Source organism: Genypterus blacodes, unplaced genomic scaffold (assembly GCF_046128005.1).
Source record: "Genypterus blacodes isolate CSIRO-AG114 ecotype Tasmania unplaced genomic scaffold, CSIRO-AGI_Gbla_v1 ptg000070l_1, whole genome shotgun sequence".
Classification (NCBI taxonomy): Eukaryota; Metazoa; Chordata; class Actinopteri; order Ophidiiformes; family Ophidiidae; genus Genypterus; species Genypterus blacodes.
The window spans coordinates 1,975,261-1,996,890 of record NW_027466880.1 but is presented as its reverse complement, the minus strand read 5'-3'; the positions used below and the strand labels follow the sequence as shown (position 1 = coordinate 1,996,890).

The 21,630-nt window shown below is 42.3% G+C and overlaps 3 protein-coding genes across 3 annotated transcripts; 1 reads left to right on the top strand and 2 right to left on the bottom strand.

Annotated features, from left to right (window-relative positions):
• Window positions 1–285: 285 nt before the first annotated feature.
• On the top strand, window positions 286–4,778 carry slc26a6l1 (solute carrier family 26 member 6, like 1). The gene is made up of 17 exons (XM_076156737.1): window positions 286–396; window positions 472–647; window positions 736–900; window positions 1,087–1,239; window positions 1,611–1,693; window positions 1,796–1,943; window positions 2,011–2,124; window positions 2,317–2,394; window positions 2,536–2,631; window positions 2,725–2,831; window positions 2,909–2,978; window positions 3,054–3,146; window positions 3,251–3,361; window positions 3,442–3,870; window positions 4,100–4,154; window positions 4,254–4,399; window positions 4,538–4,778. The coding sequence occupies exons 1-17, from the start codon at window positions 288–290 to the stop codon at window positions 4,562–4,564; spliced, it is 2,160 nt and encodes a 719-aa protein (XP_076012852.1). The 5' UTR covers window positions 286–287; the 3' UTR covers window positions 4,565–4,778.
• Window positions 4,779–5,108: 330 nt separating this feature from the next.
• Window positions 5,109–9,098, bottom strand: p4htmb (prolyl 4-hydroxylase, transmembrane b). Its single transcript, XM_076156413.1, has 9 exons — window positions 8,306–9,098; window positions 8,066–8,147; window positions 7,520–7,710; window positions 7,337–7,433; window positions 6,827–6,989; window positions 6,533–6,718; window positions 6,226–6,316; window positions 5,948–6,071; window positions 5,109–5,602 (listed from the first exon to the last, which is right to left on the bottom strand). The coding sequence occupies exons 1-9, from the start codon at window positions 8,636–8,638 to the stop codon at window positions 5,385–5,387; spliced, it is 1,485 nt and encodes a 494-aa protein (XP_076012528.1). The 5' UTR covers window positions 8,639–9,098; the 3' UTR covers window positions 5,109–5,384.
• Window positions 9,099–10,342: 1,244 nt separating this feature from the next.
• Window positions 10,343–21,346, bottom strand: LOC143005249 (myosin heavy chain, fast skeletal muscle-like). The gene is made up of 39 exons (XM_076156521.1): window positions 21,146–21,346; window positions 20,754–20,897; window positions 20,112–20,268; window positions 19,934–19,961; window positions 19,732–19,840; window positions 19,547–19,639; window positions 19,287–19,350; window positions 19,111–19,209; window positions 18,864–18,967; window positions 18,645–18,783; window positions 18,404–18,522; window positions 18,172–18,321; window positions 17,863–18,033; window positions 17,462–17,765; window positions 17,274–17,344; window positions 17,072–17,159; window positions 16,873–16,990; window positions 16,662–16,785; window positions 16,430–16,566; window positions 16,074–16,329; window positions 15,648–15,890; window positions 15,390–15,566; window positions 15,162–15,307; window positions 14,555–14,645; window positions 14,048–14,437; window positions 13,731–13,857; window positions 13,492–13,610; window positions 13,185–13,381; window positions 12,924–13,107; window positions 12,674–12,839; window positions 12,288–12,412; window positions 11,863–12,171; window positions 11,575–11,778; window positions 11,345–11,470; window positions 11,081–11,251; window positions 10,888–10,992; window positions 10,702–10,797; window positions 10,484–10,615; window positions 10,343–10,363 (listed from the first exon to the last, which is right to left on the bottom strand). Exons 1-39 carry the CDS (start codon window positions 21,344–21,346, stop codon window positions 10,343–10,345), a joined length of 5,805 nt encoding a protein of 1,934 aa, XP_076012636.1.
• Between the last annotated feature and the right edge of the window lie 284 nt (window positions 21,347–21,630).

The following is a 21,630-nucleotide window of genomic DNA, read 5'->3' as shown; positions in this document are numbered from 1 at the left end:
TGCCTAAATACTCGGTGTGGGACTATGGCATGCCAGACCTCATCTCTGGCATAAGTGTGGGCATTATGCACCTGCCACAAGGTATGACAGGGGTCGTGTGGGTTTTTATGTATTTCATAACTTGTAGGTCAAAACCTTTCCAGGTGTTAAAACTGTAAAACAGATTTAGGTTTATTGTCTGACACCAGCAAAATACTATTAAATACAAATTAATTATTGTTTTATGTTACCTAAACCTAAGAAACAGTTGGGGAGAATTGTAACATCTGTCTTTGCTTTCCTCAGGGATGGCATATGCACTGCTGGCTTCCTTACCTCCTGTATTCGGCCTCTACACATCCCTCTATCCAGCATTGATATACTTCTTTTTTGGAACATCACGCCACATCTCCATTGGTAAGTAAACAGATTGTACTGCACCATTCACGTTACAACCTCTGGAATAACACAGCACTCATACGGTGTGTTCAGGTACCTTTGCTGTGCTCAGCATTATGGTGGGGAGTGTGACGGAGAGACTGGCTCCTGATGCAGCCTTCCTTAAAACGAATGGGACCAACCTGACCGAAGAGGTGGACGTTACTGCCAGGGACTCATACAGGGTGCAGGTAGCAGCGGCTACGACTGTCCTAGGAGGACTCATTCAGGTGTGCAAAACAGAACCCCCCACAGGACAATAATGCTCTCCTATTGTGTTATTTCAGGTTGTGAAAACTTGTCTGTCTGTGTGTTTAGGTGGTACTAGGTTTGGTGAAGTTTGGATTTGTTGGGACGTACTTGTCTGAGCCACTGGTGAGGGCTTACACAACAGCTGCAGCTGCCCATGCTGTGGTGGCCCAGTTAAAGTATATCTTTGGAGTGTCACCCACACGTTTCAGTGGTCCGCTGTCACTGGTGTATGTGAGTGGTACTGATTTCTGTGTCTGTTTCAGTGAGGTTTGATATGATAAGATTTCCATTTTCATTGTGATTTGTGTTATGTGAAGGTGTGATGTATGTGTGTAGTTGTGTTTCTTTGTGTGTAGAAGCAAATGTTCCTGTCCGTAACCACATGCTGTTGACATCTTTATTATTATTCATTCTCAGACCTTAGTGGATGTTTGCTCCTTGCTGCCAAGGACTCACCCTCCCACACTGGTGGTCAGTGTTGTATCCATGCTGTTTCTAATTGCAGCAAAGGAGCTCAACTCTTTCCTCAGCCCAAAGCTGCCGGTGCCAATCCCTGTGGAGCTCATCACAGTCAGTCCACACTAGAACACACACACTCTCTGGTGTTTTATCTTATCACATTTTTGCACTGCTGATGCTGATACAGCAGCAGTTAAAAAACACAGTCAGTGCACTCAGTGGAACCAAAGGGCTCAGTCAGCAGATGTTTCCGGAACCTTCACAGCAAAAACATCATTTTTAAGGCTAATGATTAGGGCCACGCCAAGCACATGATTTACCAGGTTTTTAATGATTATGGTTGAGTGGTCAAGGATGAGATTTCTCTGTGTGTGTGTGTGTGTGTGTGTGTGTGTGTGTGTGTGTGTGTGTGTGTGTGTGTGTGTGTGTTTGTGTGTGTGTGAGGTTTGTATTTGTGAAACGTATGTCTCTGATTACTGCAGATTGTAGCAGCCACCTTGATATCATCTTTTGGCAAGTTGAATAGCAACTATACTATTTCAGTGGTTGGAGAAATCCCAAGTGGGTAAGCTCACAAATTTCACAAAGTCACTCATATTGTTAACATGAGTGACACAAACTAATAACCTTCTTGTCCTCTGCTGTGTAAACTGGTACTGTGGTCCAGTTTAAGCCCTCCCAGTACACCAGATGTGAGCCTGTTTGGAGAAGTCATCGGCGATGCTTTTGCACTGGCCATTGTAGGATATGCCATATCCATTTCACTGGGAAAAACATTTGCCCTGAAACATGGATACAAAGTGGACAGTAACCAGGTGATACATCCACCATACTGTAACCACATGCTGTGTTTCTTAGATAACTGTTACTTCTCTGATGCAGGAGCTGGTGGCTCTTGGTCTTAGTAATGCAGTGGGAGGCTTTTTCCAATGCTACGCTGTCTGCTCCTCCATGTCCCGCAGTCTCATTCAGGAGAGCACTGGAGGGAAAACACAGGTGAGAGGAAAACTGACTACGAGTATAACATTAGCAACAGGAAACATAAATTGAAAAAAGTTAAAATCTAAATAATTTTGTATTGAAAGACCAGGACGATAGCAAGATCACGACCACTTTTCGGTAACAGCTTACTCCTGTTAAAACAGCATGAATCAGGGACTTGATCTATCTGTTTGTGTGTGTCCTCAGATGGCTGGAGTGGCTTCAGCTGTAATTGTCTTGGTGACTATACTGAAGCTGGGGCCACTGTTCCAGGAGCTGCCAAAGGTTGTGTCGCTGCACTGAACGCCTTTACATTGAAGTTTACGTTGATCATTTTTTAGTTTGACGTGATTGTATTTTATTATGTTCCACAATCAAGCTTTAACATTGCGTTATAATGAATGATGAATCGTGCACTTGTTTCAGGCGGTCCTTGCAGCGATCGTCTTTGTAAATCTAAAGGGCATGTTCAAGCAGCACTCTGATGTTGTTACGCTGTGGAGGAGGAGCAAGGTTGATCTGGTGAGAGGATAAATTGCTATTTATAAATCCCGCTATGCTTCCTTCCAATAGTCACCACTGATAATTACAACACGTTGATGCGGCTCTCCCCAGGTGGTGTGGGTGGTAACTTGGGTGTCAACGCTGCTGTTCAATCTGGATATGGGTCTTGCCGCGTCCATCGCCTTTGCTTTGCTTACTGTTATCTTCAGGACTCAGATGTAAGGCTCCCCTGCAATTCAGCATCATGCATTACTCACAGCAATGTCCAAAATGTGTGTTTTGTCTTATTCTTCAGGCCAACATACTCTGTTCTGGGAAACGTTCCAGGTACAGAGCTCTATGTGGACATGGAGACCCACAGAGAGGTAAAAATGGCTGCAAGAGGGAGAATGCCATTAATAAAACAGTGTGAAAGATAATATGCTCTCTCTATTCGGCAGGCAAGAGAAGTTCCAGGTGTTACAATATTCCGATCCTCTGCTACAGTTTATTTTGCAAATGCTGATCTCTACCTTGAGGCCCTGAAAGACAAGGTTTGTTGTCTTCAAATAATCTCATCCTCTCTTTCTCAGATTTCACAATTTTTGGTTCGAATTGTTGTGAGGTGATCATTTGTTGCATTGTCTCATGTTTTAAGAGTGGACTAGACATCAGTAAAATGATTATCTACAAGAGGAGGCAAGAGGCTAAACAGAAGCGTAGACAGAGGAGGGCTGAGAGGAGGGCGAGAAGGCAAGCTAAAAGAGAGGTAATGTGCTGAAAAAGTGCAACATAACTAATTTCAGTAGTAGGTAAGAAGTAGTAAGAAGCATCGCTTTCACTGTGCAGATACGAGCACAGAGGGCAGCTACAACGCTACCTGGAGCACCTGTGTTCTCTGTGGAGGAAGAGGCCGGTCGTTGGAGGGACACGTGCATGGACGAGAATGCTGCAGCAGAGGAGGGTCAGGCCTGGAGCGAGAGGGAGAATGGAACCGTTTTCGTGGTGCCGACCTCACCCAGAACACCAGACGGCCAGTGCAGATGGGAGTACCTGAAAGGCGCAGATCAGGACAACACCAGCATAGGGTGGATGTCCGAGCTGCAGGACGGGGACACTACCACTCTGGGCTCCAGCAGTGATGACACCCTGAGTAGAGACTTGGAGCGGGTCTCCCTGGGATCCCTGGGGAAATGGACCTGGGACATTCACTCCATCGTTCTGGACCTCTCCACAGCCAACTTCATTGATACAGTAGCTATCAAGACTATGAAAAATGTAAGTATTACGGGACAAATATCTTTTAAAATGGCTTGATCACTTAAATCATTGAATATAATATCTATATACCTTTGTTTTGTTATCTTTAAGGGCTTATCGAGTCTTCAGTACACAGAGTTGTGTAATTTGAGAAGCATGAGCATGAAACAGTGTTAACCTTTCACGAGAGAGTAAAAGGTAACCATAAAAAAACAATAGAAATATTTATTACTCATTCTATTGACAGATTTTCCAGGACTTCAGTGAAATAGACGTAGATATCTACATGGCTGGATGTCAAGGTAAGTGAAGAGCCACACATCATGTTGACATTATAAATCTGACATTTCCTGAAGGGGTTTATCTCATCTGCTGCTACCTGTAAACTATGTTCTTCTCAGCTTCTGTGGTGGAACAATTAGAGCTCGGTGACTTCTTCTCAGAGTCAATAACAAAGAGTCGTCTCTTTGCCTCCATTCACGACGCTGTGCTGTACTGCATGAACCACCGTGGGGCGTCATCTCTCTCTAGATATGAGCCATCAGAGGTACGTCTGCTCTAATGTTTACTCAATTTGGAGTGTCCAGCGCTCAACTGACTACTGTGTGAAAGTAGAAAAACATTGTACAATCCAAACAAGTATGAGCAATATGCCATCTTTACTTTATGGAACTATTTGTTTCAGGATATGCAGAGCAACACAAAACTTTGAGGAATTTTGCAAACGAGAACAAGCTGTCAGCAAAGAAGACGGACAATGTGATTGTCACAAAGTATAAATATTAATCATACCGACAACAGAATCTACTTGTAAATAAGGGTAAAATAATTAAAGTAAATTTAAAGTTAATAAATACAGAATTAAATTTGAATTATTGTTACCATGATTTTTTTACACTCCTCCTTCAATATGGTGTTAATGTACTGTAGGGTAATATAATAAATTGTTATTGTAGTTTACTAAAAATATAAATATGTTATAGCTATGTAAAAGAAAGATGTAACACTGAATTCTGACAACACGTTAAAGTTTATTTCCAGTGTGAAGAGTGTGGAATGATACAGTGCATTTGTTCTCGGTAAATAAAAACACGAACAAAATCAGAAAACATATGAATTCAAGGAACAAAGTCAAGGCAACATGCATCAGACTGAAAGCTTGTGTGCCCTTTTTTGGTAATGACACACAGAAAGGTCGAAGGGGAATGTTTACAGTCTGCCATTTCAATTTTCAAGTGCAAGTGTTGCTCATAGGAACTGCAAAAGGTGACATTAACTCATGCAAATGGAAGCTTTCTTGTGTGCTGAAAGATTCTAGTGCAACATTCTTTAAATAGGGAATTACAGTAGATAAAAAAGGATAACAATATTCAAAATCCAAGCAATACTTAACAATTTAACATTGCATAAACCTGCTGTGACCGCATTCCCTGAATGTAACTTGTCTCTACATACTGGCCACAGTGAGGGGAGAGAGATTGTGCAGGATAGAGGAAGGTTAGGGAGGTCCTTTTTTTAAGTATTTGGTTTAGTTACAAGTCTTGATGGATGTCAGAATGGTGTAGGTCAGGGTTCAATGTCAGACCTTCATCATCCTCATCATCAAGCTGCTGTGACACCAAGTGTTGGTATTGAGCCTGTCTCTGATAATCAGGGTCAATATTGATCCATTTGTTTGCAACCCACTTAGTGCCACGAGTGACCATACAGCCTCCATGCAGAGCGTATTCATCCTGCTCCCCCACCCAACCTACAGACAAAAAGAGATCAAAGTCATACATCTCATTTCAAGTGTTTAAGGGTCATTTTGGTTTTATTTCATTAACAATTTCACATATCTACCTTATCCTCCTTCTGATTATCTGTTAGCCTAAATCCACATTGTTAAGAGCTTTATTCTCCTTACTTATAATACAAATGACCTCAATTGGGAAATCAGAAATCAACCTTTAAATGCAGTATCAGCCTAGCTCTCTCCCGGCAATCAAGATATGAGTTTGAATCCACGAAACACCACTTTTGACTGTGCATTCTACACCTCAATATTGCGATCATTTGAATAACTGTGGTATTATGCATGTGCTGCAAAGTTTACCTCTTCCGTCAGAAAGGTAGTTGTACCAGAAAACAGCGGTCCCTTTGGTAGGTTTCACCCTGAGGTTACTCTTGTCACAGTTCCTCCTGGTGTCCATTAGATCCACATCATTCTGTATCAGAGACTAAAACACACAATCGAACTCAGACAGCCAGCTTGCTTAATATCAGGCCGATGCACTCCCTGACGAACAACAGAGTTAAAACTGATATAACAGACATGCACAGTATGTACACAATACTCTGTACACATCTCCAGACCCACACACGACTACCCACCACTTCATCATAGGTCCTGTTGTCTGCTACAGGGAATGCAGTCTCCCCGCCCCCCTCAACAGAGTTCAGGTAGAAGAGCACTGTGATGTACCTAAGTGTGCAACACAGATTTAAAATGACACAGACGTGTATGAAGTGCACATGCCTACACAAGCACACACAAACAATTAGCAAGCAATCATTCCCAGTTGAAAATGTCAAGTTACACATGTCACAATGGAATGTCAATGCACTTTTTAGTAGTCACACTGGACAGATGAATTAAAAGTTTATCCAGACCAATCCGCTTGGACTTCAGTGATCTCACCTGCAAGACGTCTCAAAAGGAGTGGAGGCATTAGCTGCGAGGCGCGTGTGTGTGCATGCAGTTTCAGGATAGACCGGGCCGCTGTCGTGATGGGCATGGTAGTGGCCACCCTCCTCATAGCGAACCACCTGGAGCGGCTCGCTGAGGTCCACTATTGAAGAAGGGAGCCGAGTGAGGCGGGTCACCCTTTGACGGCAAAGGTAAAGGAAAGGTGAGCGATAGCAGTTCACAGCTGAGCAAAACAAGACAGCACTGTAAGTATCAAAGACGTAATGGTGGCGTGTCCCCTGTTACCTGGTCTTGATATCTTGGAGGACCTGGTGTGCTCCTCTGCCCTGGTACAGCCAGGTGTGTCTGCTGTTCCGCACCAGCTGACTACTTTTCACCCCACGCTGAAACAGGAAGCGCTGGAAGGCATCATTGCTTAGAAGCTTAAACTCTTCTAAACTCAGTAAACCTGCATGAAACATAAGAATGTGCATAGACTGAGAGCTTGTTTGGAGCCTCACGTAGCCACATGCAGGTCAAAACACAAAACAAAACAACACTGTTGCCAATACAACTTGTGCACCGTGAATGTAAAGTCAGATATGACACTGAAATAAATCGTTATCAACATTATAAGCTTTACTGTCTCACAATTAAGCTCATTCAAAATTGTTCAACATTATCTAACACTCAATACTGGAGCCTTGTTGAATCATTATCCCTGCAAATATGAACAGGAACAAAAAAAGACACCTTGTAACTTCAGAGGATATCTAGGCTAAAAAAATAAAATACTGAATTTACTTAATTTCTCACCATTAGCATCTTTGTCGGCTTGAAGGCCGGCATAGATTTCACGCAGATTCTCCGGTGTGAGCCAGATGCCGTCCCTCACTCGAGAATGTGTCAGTATCTGTGGTGCGAGAGAAACCATCAGTTAGACCACTTTTGATTGTATGTCACACAATGTGCTCACAATCTACAATAACTGATATACACCTCATGCATCTGCAACTGCCCATCCTTGTTGATGTCAAGAAGGTTGAAGATCTCCTCTGGACTGAGGTTGAGCTCCTTTGCCAGCTCTTCCTGGCCATCTTGCACCATTAACTGACTCTCCATCAGACCCTTAAGTTGCGCAAGCTGCATTACAACACGACATTCGTCCTCTGAAAGGAAGTTGGGAATCTCTGCAGAAATAAACAGAGACAGAGTCAGGCTGATGATGGCATTTAAAACAAAACCAACAACAACCACGATTTATTGTTTTTTTTCCAACAATATTTATAGATTTGCTGCAAAAGTCAGTTCAGGGGAAAACAAGTTGATGCACTGAGAGCTGTACTCTTGTTTCTGCTCCTTGGTTAGTCAGTATTAAGCCTTTAATTGAGCAAGAGTAAAGCTGGGACAGTGACATGGGGAGGGAGAGAGAGGCAGAAAGAGACAGAGAGAGAGAGAGAGAGAGGTTCACTTCATATGACTTCAGACTCTAGTTCAAAGTTGGATGTAGCATCATGTACCATATGTGTGTTTGCTGACTCTTACCAAACAGCAGAGGTTTCATACTTAAAGTCCTCATTTTGTGCACTTTATCTGGCACCAGTGACACCTTCTGGACATGTCCAACCTGGAAAATAAATGTAGAATTTTGTGTTGCGTGAGAGAGAGAGAGAGAGAGAGAGAGAGAGAGAGAGAGAGAGAGAGAGAGAGAGAGAGAGAGAGAGAGAGAGAGAGAGAGCAATAGAGGGATAGACAGGGAGAGGTAGAGAGAGAGAGAGAGCTCACCCGTATACCCTCCAGTCTTGTGAGGGAAACATCACGCAGAAACTCTGACTTTGATGGGGGTCGGTGGGACTCGGCGAGCCGCGGATTACTGCTCGGGGCTTCATGGTCCCGGCCGCTGTCTCCTGCCTCTCCGTTGTTGTAATGCACGTAAAGAAGCAGTGCTATGACATTAATGATGTAGATGTGAAAAAACACCATCACCACCACGAAGTAGGACCGGGAACACACGCTACTCTTAGTGGGTGCGCGCTCGGACGGCTGGCGGAGCCGCAAGGTCGGTCTGGCGGGCGCAGCGGTCTCCTCTGCATCGACGCTATTCTGCTTTTCAGTCATGCTTTAAATAAGAATCACGGCGATAAATCTGGTATATTACACGTGTACTGGTCGCTGACAATAATATTTAGTTCATGTGTTGACTGACAGACATCCAGCTTGGTGAGAAGGGATCCTCAAAGACCACCTCGACCAGTTTCTCATCTGCACCATAGCAGTTATTGGACATTTAAAGAAGATTTAGGACGGAGTTTAGAAGTTAAAGCTACCGTCGGCAGTGTCTTTACCCACATAGAGCTGCTGTAGTCGCGGTCAGTCTTGTTTACTGCGGCAGTTCCAGTCAGCAGCGGCAGCAGCGAAACGCACTGCGCCTCCTGAACGCATCTCCAAGAGCTGCCAGATACACCCGACACACACCGACATTAATCATCCATAAAAACCAGCGATGAACGATGAGAAGAGAGCAAAAACATCTCGGCCACCCGCGACACTCTGCTGTTTACACACCATTTCCACAAGCTATTCCAGTGACAGATGCTAGTGCAGGCGCAATGCTGACCTCTGCTGACCTAAAACCATAACGACTTCCTCCCTGGAAAACATCCAACCATCCTCAATCCAACCAGACAGCCGCCCATCGCACCGCAGTGAAGCTTGAGATCGAAGAACACCAGAGTAAACCAGGAGAAAACACCCAGGGGCACGGGGAGGACCAGAGGGAGGACCCCCGTCTGCCCTAAACATTCCTCACGTTTCACAAAACAACTCTTCCAACCGATTTAGTGAAGCATTCCATGTCCTAAATGTTCATCTTAAATGAAAAAGTTTTACTTTTGTTTTTTTTCACAGGGGCCAATCATGATCAACACATGATTAATTTAGAAATTGTGACGCGATTGAATGCTAATCAATTTTTTGTTTGTATTTCTTTGACAGCGTTTTGTGTTACTACATATCACCACAAGATGGCGGTATGGGACCAGGTTTTACACCATTTCAAATTCGCTACAGTCCAAACTAAAATGAGCATATTGTAAATATGTAAAAACAGCATTGAATAGTCTCTGTTGGTGATGCATCGAGAAGAGGAGGTAGTTAATGATATGTAAGTAACTGATACATATGATACATGTTACTGGAACCTGTGTGTGTCTTGTTTCTCAGCCTGTCCTCCCTGAGACTCTGTCAGGTTGCCATGAGGACACATCGATTACTAATACCAAACTGATACCATGCGTCTGAGGCGTTTGTTTGTATAGTTAGACCCGTCTTTGATACCCAGGGAGCCATGTTTTTGGTATAAATGACTGGATGGATTCTTCTCTATAAAGTATATCTATCCATCTATCTATAACAATTTAGGTGCATGACGTGTAACTTCTTGGGGGAATACTAGACTAAGTGAAGCGATCTAAGCTAGCAGAGCAGCTGTGGTTACCTGATAAAATGTCTTCTGCTGCCACAGTTACTTGTAACTCAAGATAACATAGTATTATGAATACTGTGTTGTATTTCTGCATTGGGAAAACTAAAATTTTATCTTTTAAAAGTCTTAAACCTGTCAAAAATAATTTGCAAGTGTTTCTTACGTCAGTTTCAAGAAAATCAGTGAAGGAGTCATACAGAAATGAAAGGTCGTCACACACACTATATGCAGGACACTAGCTAGCTTTATTGAATTGTTGGTGTTAACATGCTAAGTAAACAATGTAACAAAGTAGTCATATTGTATGACAACTTTGTTGCTGTCTGATGGTGAAGTTGTTACTCCTCTGCCTCCTTGCCCTGGAATTACAAAGCGAACATGAAGTAAGTTAGAAGATCTGAATATGAAACACATTTTCAAAGTGAATTCTTACACAAAAGGACATTTTCGTCAAAGTTGATTTCTGTGGATTATGTTACCCTGCCAAGCTCCCGACTCTTTGCCCTCAGCTTGTTGACCTGGGACTCAGCGATGTCGGCTCGCTCCTGAGCTTCCTCCATCTCGTGCTGAACCTTCCTGTACCTGGACAGGTGACCATTGGCTTGCTCTTCCTGCAGTGTAAGACAGTGTGAAGTCAAAACTTTTGGGCTTCGACCTTTTCATTATCACCATAATTATAAGAGTCGAGTGAACTCACAGCGTCCTCAGACTGTCTCTTGTAGGATTTCACTTTCAGCTGTAGCTTGTCCACCAAATCCTGAAGTCTGGCAATGTTCTTCTTGTCCTCCTCGGCCTGTTTTTAAACAGCAAATTATAGAATGTTGCTAGAAAAGAATAAACTTACCCTTTAAATGATTTATTATTGATAATACAATAAATGTACCTGATATGTTATCTCCTTTACTCTTCTCTCATATTTTCTCACACCCTTGATGGCCTCAGCACCACGCCTCTGTTCAGCATCAACTTCTCCCTCCAATTCGCGAACCTGAATAAAAAAGATGGCATTGATTTTCAAATGCAAAATACTGTTCCTGTTCACAGAAAGTATGATAACTTATTGTCTCTAAACATACCCTGGCTTCCAGCTTCTGGAGCTGCTTCTTGCCGCCCTTCATGGCCAGATTCTCAGCTTCATCCAGGCGATGCTGTAGGTCCTTCACGGTGATCTCCAGGTTCTTCTTCATTCTCTCCAGATGAGAACTGGTGTCCTGCTCCTTCTTCAGCTCTTCTGCCATCATGGCAGCCTACAATATGGATGCAACAGGACTTCAGCAAATCGTGTCCGTTCATATATTGAGACTAAAGAAGGAAAGATTTATTTTTAAATCACTACTCACATCAGTGATGGCCTTCTTGGCCTTTTCTTCAGCATTACGTGCTTCCTGGACAGAGTCTTCCACTTCACCTTGGATCTGAATAAGGTCAGTCTCTAGCTTCTTCTTTGTGTTGATAAGGCTGGTGTTCTGCAGAAATAATAGTTGGTAGTATGAATATTTTATATGCAATATATCCTATTGAAAATACACTATCCGGTGATTCACTTGATGTGGGGATCCATGTTATTTACCTGTGAGTGCAGCAGCCCGACTCGCTCACTGGCATCAACCAGCTCCTGTTCAGCCACTTTGCGGCTTCTGTCAGACTGCTCCAGAGCAGCTCTCAGCTCCTCAATCTCAGCCATCATCAGGTTGTTCCTGCGCTCCACCATGGCTACCTGCTCCTTCATCTCATCCTGACCTCTTATAGCATCATCAAGATGCAGTTGTGTATCCTAAAGTAATAATAATAATAACTTTTAGCAATGCATATGAATTCAACTTCACTCGCAGAAGTTTCCTAATTAAAGCTGCTGTACCTTAAGGTGACCCTGGACGTTCCTCAGCTGTTTCTGGGCTTCAGCAGCCTGGCGGTTGGCGTGACTGAGCTGAATCTCCATCTCATTGAGGTCTCCCTCCATCTTCTTCTTGATTCTCAGGGCATCGTTCCTGCTCCTGATCTCAGAATCCAGAGTGCTCTGCATGGACTCAATCACTCTCAGGCTGTTCCTCTTGATCTGCTCAATCTCCTCATCCTTCTCTGAAATTTTCCTGTCAATTTCACCTTTGAGCTGGGTGAGTTCCAGGTGAACACGGAGAATCTTGGATTCCTCGTGCTCCAGGGTAGCCTTGAAAAAACAAAAACAAAACAATATATTGGTGGATCAAAAACAAAAACAAAACAATATATTGGTTGATCAAGTGTTACTTAAAGTAATATTTGGTAAGAGATTTAAAACTGTACCTCTGCCTCCTCGAGTGAAGTCTGGAGTTCGCATTTCTCACACTCCACAGTCTTTTTTCCTTTCTCCAGTTCATGAATGGTCTTACCACTCTCACCAATTTGCTCAGTTAGATCTGAGATCTCCTCTATAAGAGACATAGAAATCACTTTAGATAGTAGATTGCCAATATTATTTTGATTAACATTTGGTTAACATAATTTAACATGGCTTCATCTTTGGTGATGTTGGTGAAATTAGATTGTAATTGTGCACCTAGACACATCAAGCCTATTAGCCCCTTGCAAAATGCTACTATATATCAGTTGTAAAATGCATAAACGTCTGTCAAATCACAAACCACCAAATCACTGTCTGTCTTAATGAGGTTTTCCAAAACTTTGCATACGTTGTAGGTTCTTGTTCTCCCTCTTCAGAGTCTCCAGATGGTCCAGAGCTTCTTCATATGAATTCTTCAGCTTAAACATCTCAGTGCTGAGAGAGCGGGACTCTTTCTGAGCTCCTTCCAGCTCTGCCTGGCTCTCCTCGTACTTCTGTTTCCACTCTGCAAGAACCTGAAATCGCAATGCAGAAATCAGTATTTCTTCCTGCTCATTGTATGGACATTTATTTAGACAAAGCATAACTGAAAATGTAACCTTGTCAAAGTTCCTTTGCTTCTTGTCGAGGGTAGCAGCCAGAGAATTAGCTCTCTCCACGTCGATCATCAGGTCCTCCACCTCACCCAGCAGTCTGTGTTTAGTCTTTTCCAGAGAGGCACATTTTGCGTTCACAGCCTCAATGGACTCCTCAGCATCCTGGAGACGCTGGGCAAGCTTTTTCCTGTGAAGAATATGTTGTTTAGGAACATGAGTACATTACTGGTATGTAACTTAATCTACACATTGACTTTGACTTACTTGGCCTCCTCCAGCTCCTCAGTGCGCTGGATGGCATCAGTCTCATATTTGGTTCTCCACTGAGCCACCTCGCTGTTGGCCTTAGACAGTGAACGCTGCAGCTCAGCTTTGGCCTCCTGCTCCTCCTCATACTGCTCTCGCAGCAGGTCACAGTCATGACGAGATGACTGGACAGCATGAGCCAGGGCGTTCTTGGACTTTCAAAGAAAGTACACACATTGTAATGTAAAAGCCATCTTCAAGTTTTGAACGTAGGAAATTCAACTAAACAACACTGTTTCTTATTGTTATGTTATTGCTGACATACTTTGATTTCCTCTTCCAAGTGCCTCTTCAGCTCTTCAATCTGCTGGGTATAAGCCTGTTTACTCCTTGTTAACTGAGAGATAAGTGCCTCTTTCTCTTCCAGCTGCCGACTTATTTCACCTTTGGAGATATATCAACATGTATCAATGTCTAATGCCACTGATCTAACTACTGGCTCATGCTAATTACGAGTTTAACATTGATATAACATTAAGAGGTACAAAAAATGTAATTTCTCACCATTCTCTGTTTGAAGCCTTGCCCTCTGCACCACAGTGTCATTAAGTTGACGAACATGTTCTTCGTTTTTGGTCTTCAGCTCGCTTAATTGATCCTCAAGAGAGCGGCACATTTTCTCAAGATTGCCCTAAAATGAACAGAGGGTTGGTCCAAGGAAATGGAATGTAGCCCACAATGTTAGTGGTTCAGAGGCAAATAAATATGTTGCTATGGCACATGACATTTTCATGTTAAACTGATTTATCAGAAAACAACTCTAATTGGCATTGCAGAGTTTTATAGTTTTGACCATGTTTATATTTAAAATTTAACATTACCTTAGCTTTGGCGACAGCTTCCATATTGCTTGTTAGGTCATCAATCTCCATCTTGTATTCACTCTTCTCTTTCTCCAGCTTCTGCTTGACACGCTGAAGGTTATCCAGCTGTTCTCCCATCTCAGCCACGCTGTCAGCTTGCTTCTTTCGCAGAGCTGCAGCGGTGGCCTCGTGCTGCAGAGTGGACTCTTCGAGATCACGACGCAGCTTCTGAAACTCAGCCTCACGCTTCTTGCTCATCTCAATCTGAACAGATGTTGCTCCGCCAGCTTCTTCCAGCCTCTCGCTGATCTCCTCAAGTTCCCTGGAGAGATCAGCCCTCTGCTTCTCCACCTTAGCTCGAGCTGCACGCTCAGCCTCGATCTCCTCCTCCAGCTCCTCAATACGAGCCTGGCATTCAAAAGTTTACAAACAATAGATGAAGTGCACAACCAACTCTCCTGGGCTCTCTTGGGCTCTCCAACGTGAATGACATGCTGACACATTTGTTACATTTGTTGTACCAACCTGAAGTTCTTTGATCTTTTTCTGAAGCTGAATACTAAGTGATTGCTCATCTTCGATCCTGTTCAGAAGTTGACTTGTCTCAAATTCCTTCCTGTGTAGGGAAAAGATGTATAGGAAAAAGATGAATGCCGAGGAGTCACTTCTTATGAATTTGTGATGATTATCCAGCTTTCACAATTGGTTTGAAAGACTTAATATTTTACCTGACCAAGAGATTTTTCAGCAACAGTTTTTGGCAGAGTTGCTGATTAGCTGGAGATCCTTAACAATTTCCATTGGATTAATACAGCTCTTTATCTTATCTTATTTAAGATTTAAGATTTAAGATTTAAGATACTTTATTTATCGTCATTTTGCATGCAATTCACAGCAAATGGCATGTAATTGAAATTTATCTTGCACCCCCTCATATCACACACACACAAACACATGCATCACAGAGGGGGTGCAGGGCAGCCATTATACGGCGCCCGTGGAGCAGTGTTAGGGGTACAGTGCCTCGCTCAAGGGCACCTCGTCAGTGGTGTTACTCCCTTCTGGAGAGATTTTGTCCACTCAGACACTGGGTTAGTCTAAGTTGTTTAAAGGGTCTGTCAGTCTCACTCACTTCTTAAGTTTCTCATCAGATTGCTGCTTGTCATTCTCCAGATCCATTATGGTTTCATGAGAGAGTTTCAGATCTCCTTCAAGCTTCCTTTTAGCTCGCTCAAGGTCCATGCGAAGCTTCTTTTCTTGCTCCAGAGAACCTTCAAGCTTTCGAGTAGACATTTAGAATTATTTTTTGTTCACAGACCAAGTTAACATTATGTTTATATATATATATATCATTACATACATCATCCACTTGCTGCTCCAGCTTAGTCTTGGCTTTGGTCAGAGTGTTGACTTTGTCTTCCTCTGCTTGTAGATCATCAAGAACCTGCTGATGGGCCTCCTGGAGGGCTTTCTTCTCTTTGGACAACTTGGCAACAGTCTCATCTTGAGCAGCCAGTTCCTCAACCAGGTTTTTAACCTATGTTGGCCACTTTGTTAAAAATATGTTCAAAGAATGTCATCATTCAAGAAATTACGGGATTATGAATCAAATACCAACCTTGTTTTCAGTGGCATGTTTCTCCTTCTCCACTTTGGCCAGGGTGAGCTCCAAGTCATCGATGTCTTTCTTTAACTCAGAACACTCATCCTCCAGCTTCCTCTTCTTTGCAGTCAGCTCAGCATTGACCTCCTCCTCGTCCTCCAGTCTCTCAGACGTCTCTTTGACTTTGGCCTCGAGCTGGATCTTTGCTTTAATAAGCCCCTCACACCTTTCCTCTGCATCACTGAGGTTTTCACCTTCCTAAAAGTCATAAATGCAGAATGCAGGTTTAACGCAACCCCAATACTTACTATACTAATACTTTAATGAACACTGTATACTGAAGGTAGACAAATGAAGTTTTCAGTTTTTAAGATGTCTAAAGACCTACATTTTGGGGACTTTAAAGTTATTTAGTAAAACGTCTCTGTTCTTGTTTCTTACAGATTGAATTTGTAACTGCAAGTCGTTCTTCTCCTGTAGGAGCGTCACCATCTTCTCCTCCAGCTCTTTCTTCCTAGCCAAAGCCTTTGCTAGCTCCTCTTTGGTTTTTTCAAAGTCTTCTTTCATCTGTGCCATCTCTTTCTCAGTCTCTGCACTCTTGAGAAGAGGCTTAATTTTGAAATAAAGCTTCATCCATGGCCATGTTTTGACATTCATGAATGAACGGATGTTGTACTGGATGGAGTAAATTGCCTCCCTGTAGTAACAGACATTAAAGAAATAACAAATATTTGTCACAACCAAGTAGTCACTTACATTGTGCAGGATTAAATCCATGTATAAATCTTAATGTATACCTCCGCGCCATCATCTTGACAAACTCTGTCCTCATGAGGAAACCTCTGCAGACAGCCTGTGTCATTGTCACCAGGATAGCAAGTTTTTCATCTCGCATCTCCTCTAGAGTACCCAGGAGACCAGCTTTGAAGAACACCTAAGTGTACCATCACATTAGTTTACATAATTGCAATTGCAGAGTTTACTGTTATGTTGATTTAGTACTTAAAAAGTCCATAATAGAAAAATTACCTTTGTGTGTCCAAATTTGTACTGTGTCTGGTCAATATCAATAGAGCCCAAGAGTTTCTCTGAGGCCTTCTTGTTGTCGATGAATTGCCCCTCAGGGATGACACTGGCGTTCAATACTTTGTATCTAATCAGAGGGAAATTGATTTTTTTCAATCAATAACTGATCCTTGGCTTATCAATAAATTGTTGATAAATCATAGTGATCAGCTACCTCTGCTTGAAGTCACCGTAGAGGACTCTGCTGGGGAAACCCTTTCTGCAGATTCTGATCCCTTCCAGCACACCGTTGCACCTCAGCTGGTGGATGACCAGGAAGTTCTCCATAAGACCTGCAAGACATGTACAATTCAGTCCTGCATTGTGTAATCATACAGACTAAATACCCAGATTCATATAGATATCAGGCCCACCTGGAGTCTTTGATTCATTTGGAATCAAACATCGTACAAAGTGGGGGTGAGTGCTTCTTAGGTTAGTCATCAGCTTTCCCAGATTCTCCTGAAATGTGTAAAAGAAGAACTTGATTGATATTCAGGGGCAACAAGACCCTTCCCTTGAACTGTTGGTGTACATGCTGTACTGTAGTAATGTGGATGAAAACCTGTTGCTTACCCTGAACAGGGCAGACACAGTCTGGAAAGACCCACCCTTCTTCTTACCAGCTTTTTTTCCACTGGCCTCACCTGTGACATGAAGGTTACATTTGAATCCTTAAACTGCCACCTTACTCCAATCAAATGTAAATGTCGAAATACATAAACACATGTCTACAGTTCTGCTCTATGAAATATGAATCCTACCCTCTGCAGCATGTGATGCATAGAGGAGAGCCAGCAGTTTGACTGAAGACTTCTGATAGAGCTGAACCACTGAGTCATTCAGTGGGTCCTTGTTCTTGTCCAGCCAGCCAGTGATGTTGTAGTTCACAGTGCCAGCATAGTGCATCAGAGAGAAGTGAGCCTCAGCTTTGCCTTTGACAACTTTTGGCTTCTGGAAGGGAGCACTTTTACCAAGATGCTGATCATGCAGTTTGTTCTTGAAGGTCATGTCTGTTGCCTTGGGGAACATACACTCCTCTTCAAGGATGGAGAAGATGCCCATCGGCTAAAATGACATGACAGAATGGTTCAGTGCATGAACGTACAGTAAAGCTGTAATTTAGGTTTTCATAAAATATGCCATTTAATGGGAAAGAGCATACCTTCTCAATGAGCTCAATGCAGGCAGCCAGATCCATACCAAAGTCAATGAATATCCATTCAATTCCCTCTTTCTTGTACTCTTCTTGCTCCAGGACGAACATGTGGTGGTTGAAAAACTGTTGCAGTTTTTCATTGGTGAAGTTGATGCACAGCTGCTCCAAGCTGTTGTACTGAAGAAAATAAGATATGGAGGGTTTGCAATCATATCCAACACTCTATACTGCACCTTGCTTTTTTAACTTGTGCTTGTAATTGTAGCTATGCTTAATGACTTTAATGAAGCCACAAGAGTTTCCAAACACACTTACATCAAAAATTTCAAACCCAGCAATGTCCAGGACACCAATGAAGAACTGTCTAGGCTGCTTTGTGTCCAACATTTCATTGATTCTGACGACCATCCACAAGAACATTTTCTCATAGACAGACTTGCTCAGAGCCATGACGGAATTGTGAACCTAACAAGGAAGGAAGTAAGACATGAGGATGGCAGAGGACATTCTTTTGTATTAGAATCGTTTTGTAGATTGTCTTCTTTACCTGAGGTACAGTTTGACCTTTGGTCACATACTCATTTCCGACCTTCACTCTGGGGTAGCATAGCGCCTTAAGCAAGTCAGCAGAGTTGAGACCCATGAGGTAGGAAATTTTATCTGCCTCTATAATAAGAAAAACAAGCGGTAAATGATTAAAACACAATATATTCTAAACCCCTTTGCCTTTCTTTAGGTGATAGAAATGGCTGTACTACACAAAAACTCCTGTTGTTTGTCTTTCCTACCCTCATTGCCATCAGGCTCAGCCTGCTCCTCACGCTGCTTCTGCTTGAACTTCATGTTGCCGTGATGCATTACAGCTCCAGTCTGCTTGTACATGCTTAACTTCTCTTCTGCATTGAAGCCCAGGATGTCAATGGCAGTCTGTGAGTTGAAGAGTGAGTCCAACATGAACATAAACACAACTTGTTGAACAAATTCAGTTGTGAAATGTGAACACTCACATCAGTGGCAATGAATTCTTCAATGTCATCGATACTCTTCACAGTGATTTCACCCTGACTGATCATGTGATAGTCATAAGGATTTTTGGTGATCAGGAGAGCATCTGAAGACAGAAAATACATACACATACTGTATGATCTGTACACATGGAAATGGAAATAGAATATGGTTAGCAATTATTAGCAGTTGCTCTATGTGACTCAGTAGTCACATAAAGATGGATACTGTCATAAAGTTATGACACACCTATCAGCTCAGGTTTGTGGCCTGTCATGAGTTGGTAGAAGATGTGATAACTTCTCTCAGCAGACAGCTGGAAGGTCACACGAGATTTCTCCAGTAGATCTAAAAATCAAGGCAAAAGTGACTGAGATACGTTCATCTATTGAATCCCTCAAAATAATGACTGGCTGGAAACTTACATGTTTCAATATCTGCTGAAGCCAGCTTTCCAGATGTTCCAAAATGGATTCTGATGAATTTACCCTGTAATAGAATTTAGCTGTCAGTGTGTGGTTTTCTTTATGATTCACTCTGCTAATGCAAATTCCATATGCATCAATTTCAAAATACATACATAATGTGTTACCTTCAACCAACCAATCTTAATACTATAGATGCAAACTGTTACCCAGCTACAGAATGAGATAAAGTTCAGCTTGACATCTTGAGAAATACTTACAAAACGAGACGAGTTGTCGTTCCTCACAGTTTTGGCATTACCATAAGCCTCAAGCAGTGGATTGGCTGCAATGATTTGATCTTCCAGCGATCCCTTAAAATGACATCACACAACATGGGTTTGCATATTATCATGTAGAGTTTCCTGCATGTACTGTAGTAGTCAACTGTATATACTGTATTTACCTGAATTTTTCCAGAAGTCTCTGCTTTCTTCCCTCCAGCAACTGCAATTGTCGCAAAATACTGGATGACACGTTTGGTGTTGACGGTCTTTCCTGCACCGGATTCTCCACTAGAACACACATAAGTGACACGTAAGTTGGTATAAAGTAAGTAAGACATAATGTTTAATGGTCCTCACTAGTGGTCTCTAGAACTGACTTACGTAATCAAGATTGACTGATTCTCACGATCTGTTGAGAGAATGAAATATAAGCACATACACAGTGTTATTACATCATATTTTAAATATACCACATTATTAAAAATGTCTGTATACTGTATGTTCACCAACATAGTGTCAGTGTAATCAAGACGTATTAAAGCTTATAAATGATTGACACCTTGGAGCATGAACTGATAGGCGTTATCAGAGATGGAGAAGATGTGGGGTGGAGCCTCAATCCTCTTCTTGCCTCTGTATCCTGACACAACCACTGCATCGTATACTGGAAGCCACTTGTAGGGGTTCACAGTGACGCAGAACAACCCAGAGTAGGTCTGTAACAGTGTCAAATAGGATTCATTATTGCATTGTTTGTAGTCTTTCATATGGACCCTGATCCTCAAATCAAAACTGCCCACATTAAAAACCTTTTACTGATTCTCAGTGTCCATCAAGCATTAACAAGGCTTCTGTCCTTGGCTCTGCCTGGCCATATGCTCTCTCACACGATTTACATGATTGTAAAATGTTAATACTTTTTGTGCCTTTTGATCATTTACTGGATCAAATGATCACATTATGATATTTCTGAGGGCAATTTAGTCTGGACGCAAGGGTGTCAAGTGAGCTGTCGGTCTAACCTCGGCCACTATATCGCAAAGCAGTGATCACAGATGTCCTGCAGTGACATACTGTATTTTTTACACAATATCTGGGGCGTCACTGATTGGCATCTGGCCATCTTTATCTTAAATGATGGTTCTTGCTTTTCAAATCAGAAATTGGCATCTAAAGGAGTCTGCATTAGAAATGAACTCACGTAGATCATCCATGCTGCGTAGCGCTCTTTGAGGTTATACAGCACAGAAGGCTCGCTGAGGTGGGTCATCATGGCCATGTCCTCAATCTTATCGTACTTTGGAGGATTCATGGGGTGGATTTCATCCTCTTTCACTGTGAGAGACTGTCAGACAGATAAAGGCACAGAAATGAGTTCAGCTACAGTGCAAGGACAGATCTTAGTTGTGCATGAGAATGTGTACAGAAAGAAAAACACATGATGAAACAGAAGCAGTAGAAAGTGTAATTTGGACTCTATTCCAAATTCCACATCAAAGCGCATAAGAAGTTTAATTTGATGTCCCAACATGCATTGTCATCATCAAAGTCAAAGTGTTATCGCATTTTTAATTGCAGTGCGATCATGCTCACCTTTCCAGTGAGTGTTTCCACAGTGGCTTTACCACCCTCTCTCTTTATCAGTTTCCCCTTGAGGTACATCTCAGCTGGCTCAGTTACAAAGTAAGCTGTTTTAGCATCAAAGGGAGTGTTCTGGGCCTCAATCCTCTCCTTCTCAGGCTTCCGGAGGTAAACGGATGCCGGGCCGAAACACTCCATCTCTGGGTCCGGCATGATGGCACTTTACTGCAAATAAGGAAGCAAAACATAGTCATCAGTTTAAAAAAAAAAGTTTCTAGATATAGTCGATACATAAGTAGTGACAGAATAAAGACCATATAACTATATAACTATAACTGTGGTCAATAAACATCTTACCATTAAGATTGCTAATTCTTGACTTGACTTGAACTACACAAGCTCACTAACTGTAACACCTGCATTTTGCTTAAGACAAAACAATGCTTTTCAAAACCGCAATCTGATCTTGACTTTTTCTCAAGCCGCACATTAAACAG

What these genes read in the sequence shown, in the direction of transcription:
- slc26a6l1 (XM_076156737.1), top strand. Translation starts at nt 288, where the DNA reads ATGGCATATGCACTGCTGGCTTCCTTACCTCCTGTATTCGGCCTCTAC. An exon ending in TCCCTGTGGAGCTCATCACA is followed by an intron (nt 1,240 to 1,610) that starts GTCAGTCCACAC and finishes TGATTACTGCAG; the next exon opens with ATTGTAGCAGCCACCTTGAT. An exon ending in CTACATGGCTGGATGTCAAG is followed by an intron (nt 4,155 to 4,253) that starts GTAAGTGAAGAG and finishes TGTTCTTCTCAG; the next exon opens with CTTCTGTGGTGGAACAATTA.
- p4htmb (XM_076156413.1), bottom strand. Translation starts at nt 8,638, where the DNA reads ATGACTGAAAAGCAGAATAGCGTCGATGCAGAGGAGACCGCTGCGCCC. An exon ending in CAAGACTGGAGGGTATACGG is followed by an intron (nt 8,148 to 8,305) that starts GTGAGCTCTCTC and finishes TTTATTTTCCAG; the next exon opens with GTTGGACATGTCCAGAAGGT. An exon ending in ACAGGACCTATGATGAAGTG is followed by an intron (nt 6,072 to 6,225) that starts GTGGGTAGTCGT and finishes TGTGTGTTTTAG; the next exon opens with TCTCTGATACAGAATGATGT.
- LOC143005249 (XM_076156521.1), bottom strand. Translation starts at nt 21,346, where the DNA reads ATGCCGGACCCAGAGATGGAGTGTTTCGGCCCGGCATCCGTTTACCTC. An exon ending in TGGAAACACTCACTGGAAAG is followed by an intron (nt 20,898 to 21,145) that starts GTGAGCATGATC and finishes TCTGTCTGACAG; the next exon opens with TCTCTCACAGTGAAAGAGGA. An exon ending in ACGTCCAGGGTCACCTTAAG is followed by an intron (nt 11,779 to 11,862) that starts GTACAGCAGCTT and finishes TTATTACTTTAG; the next exon opens with GATACACAACTGCATCTTGA.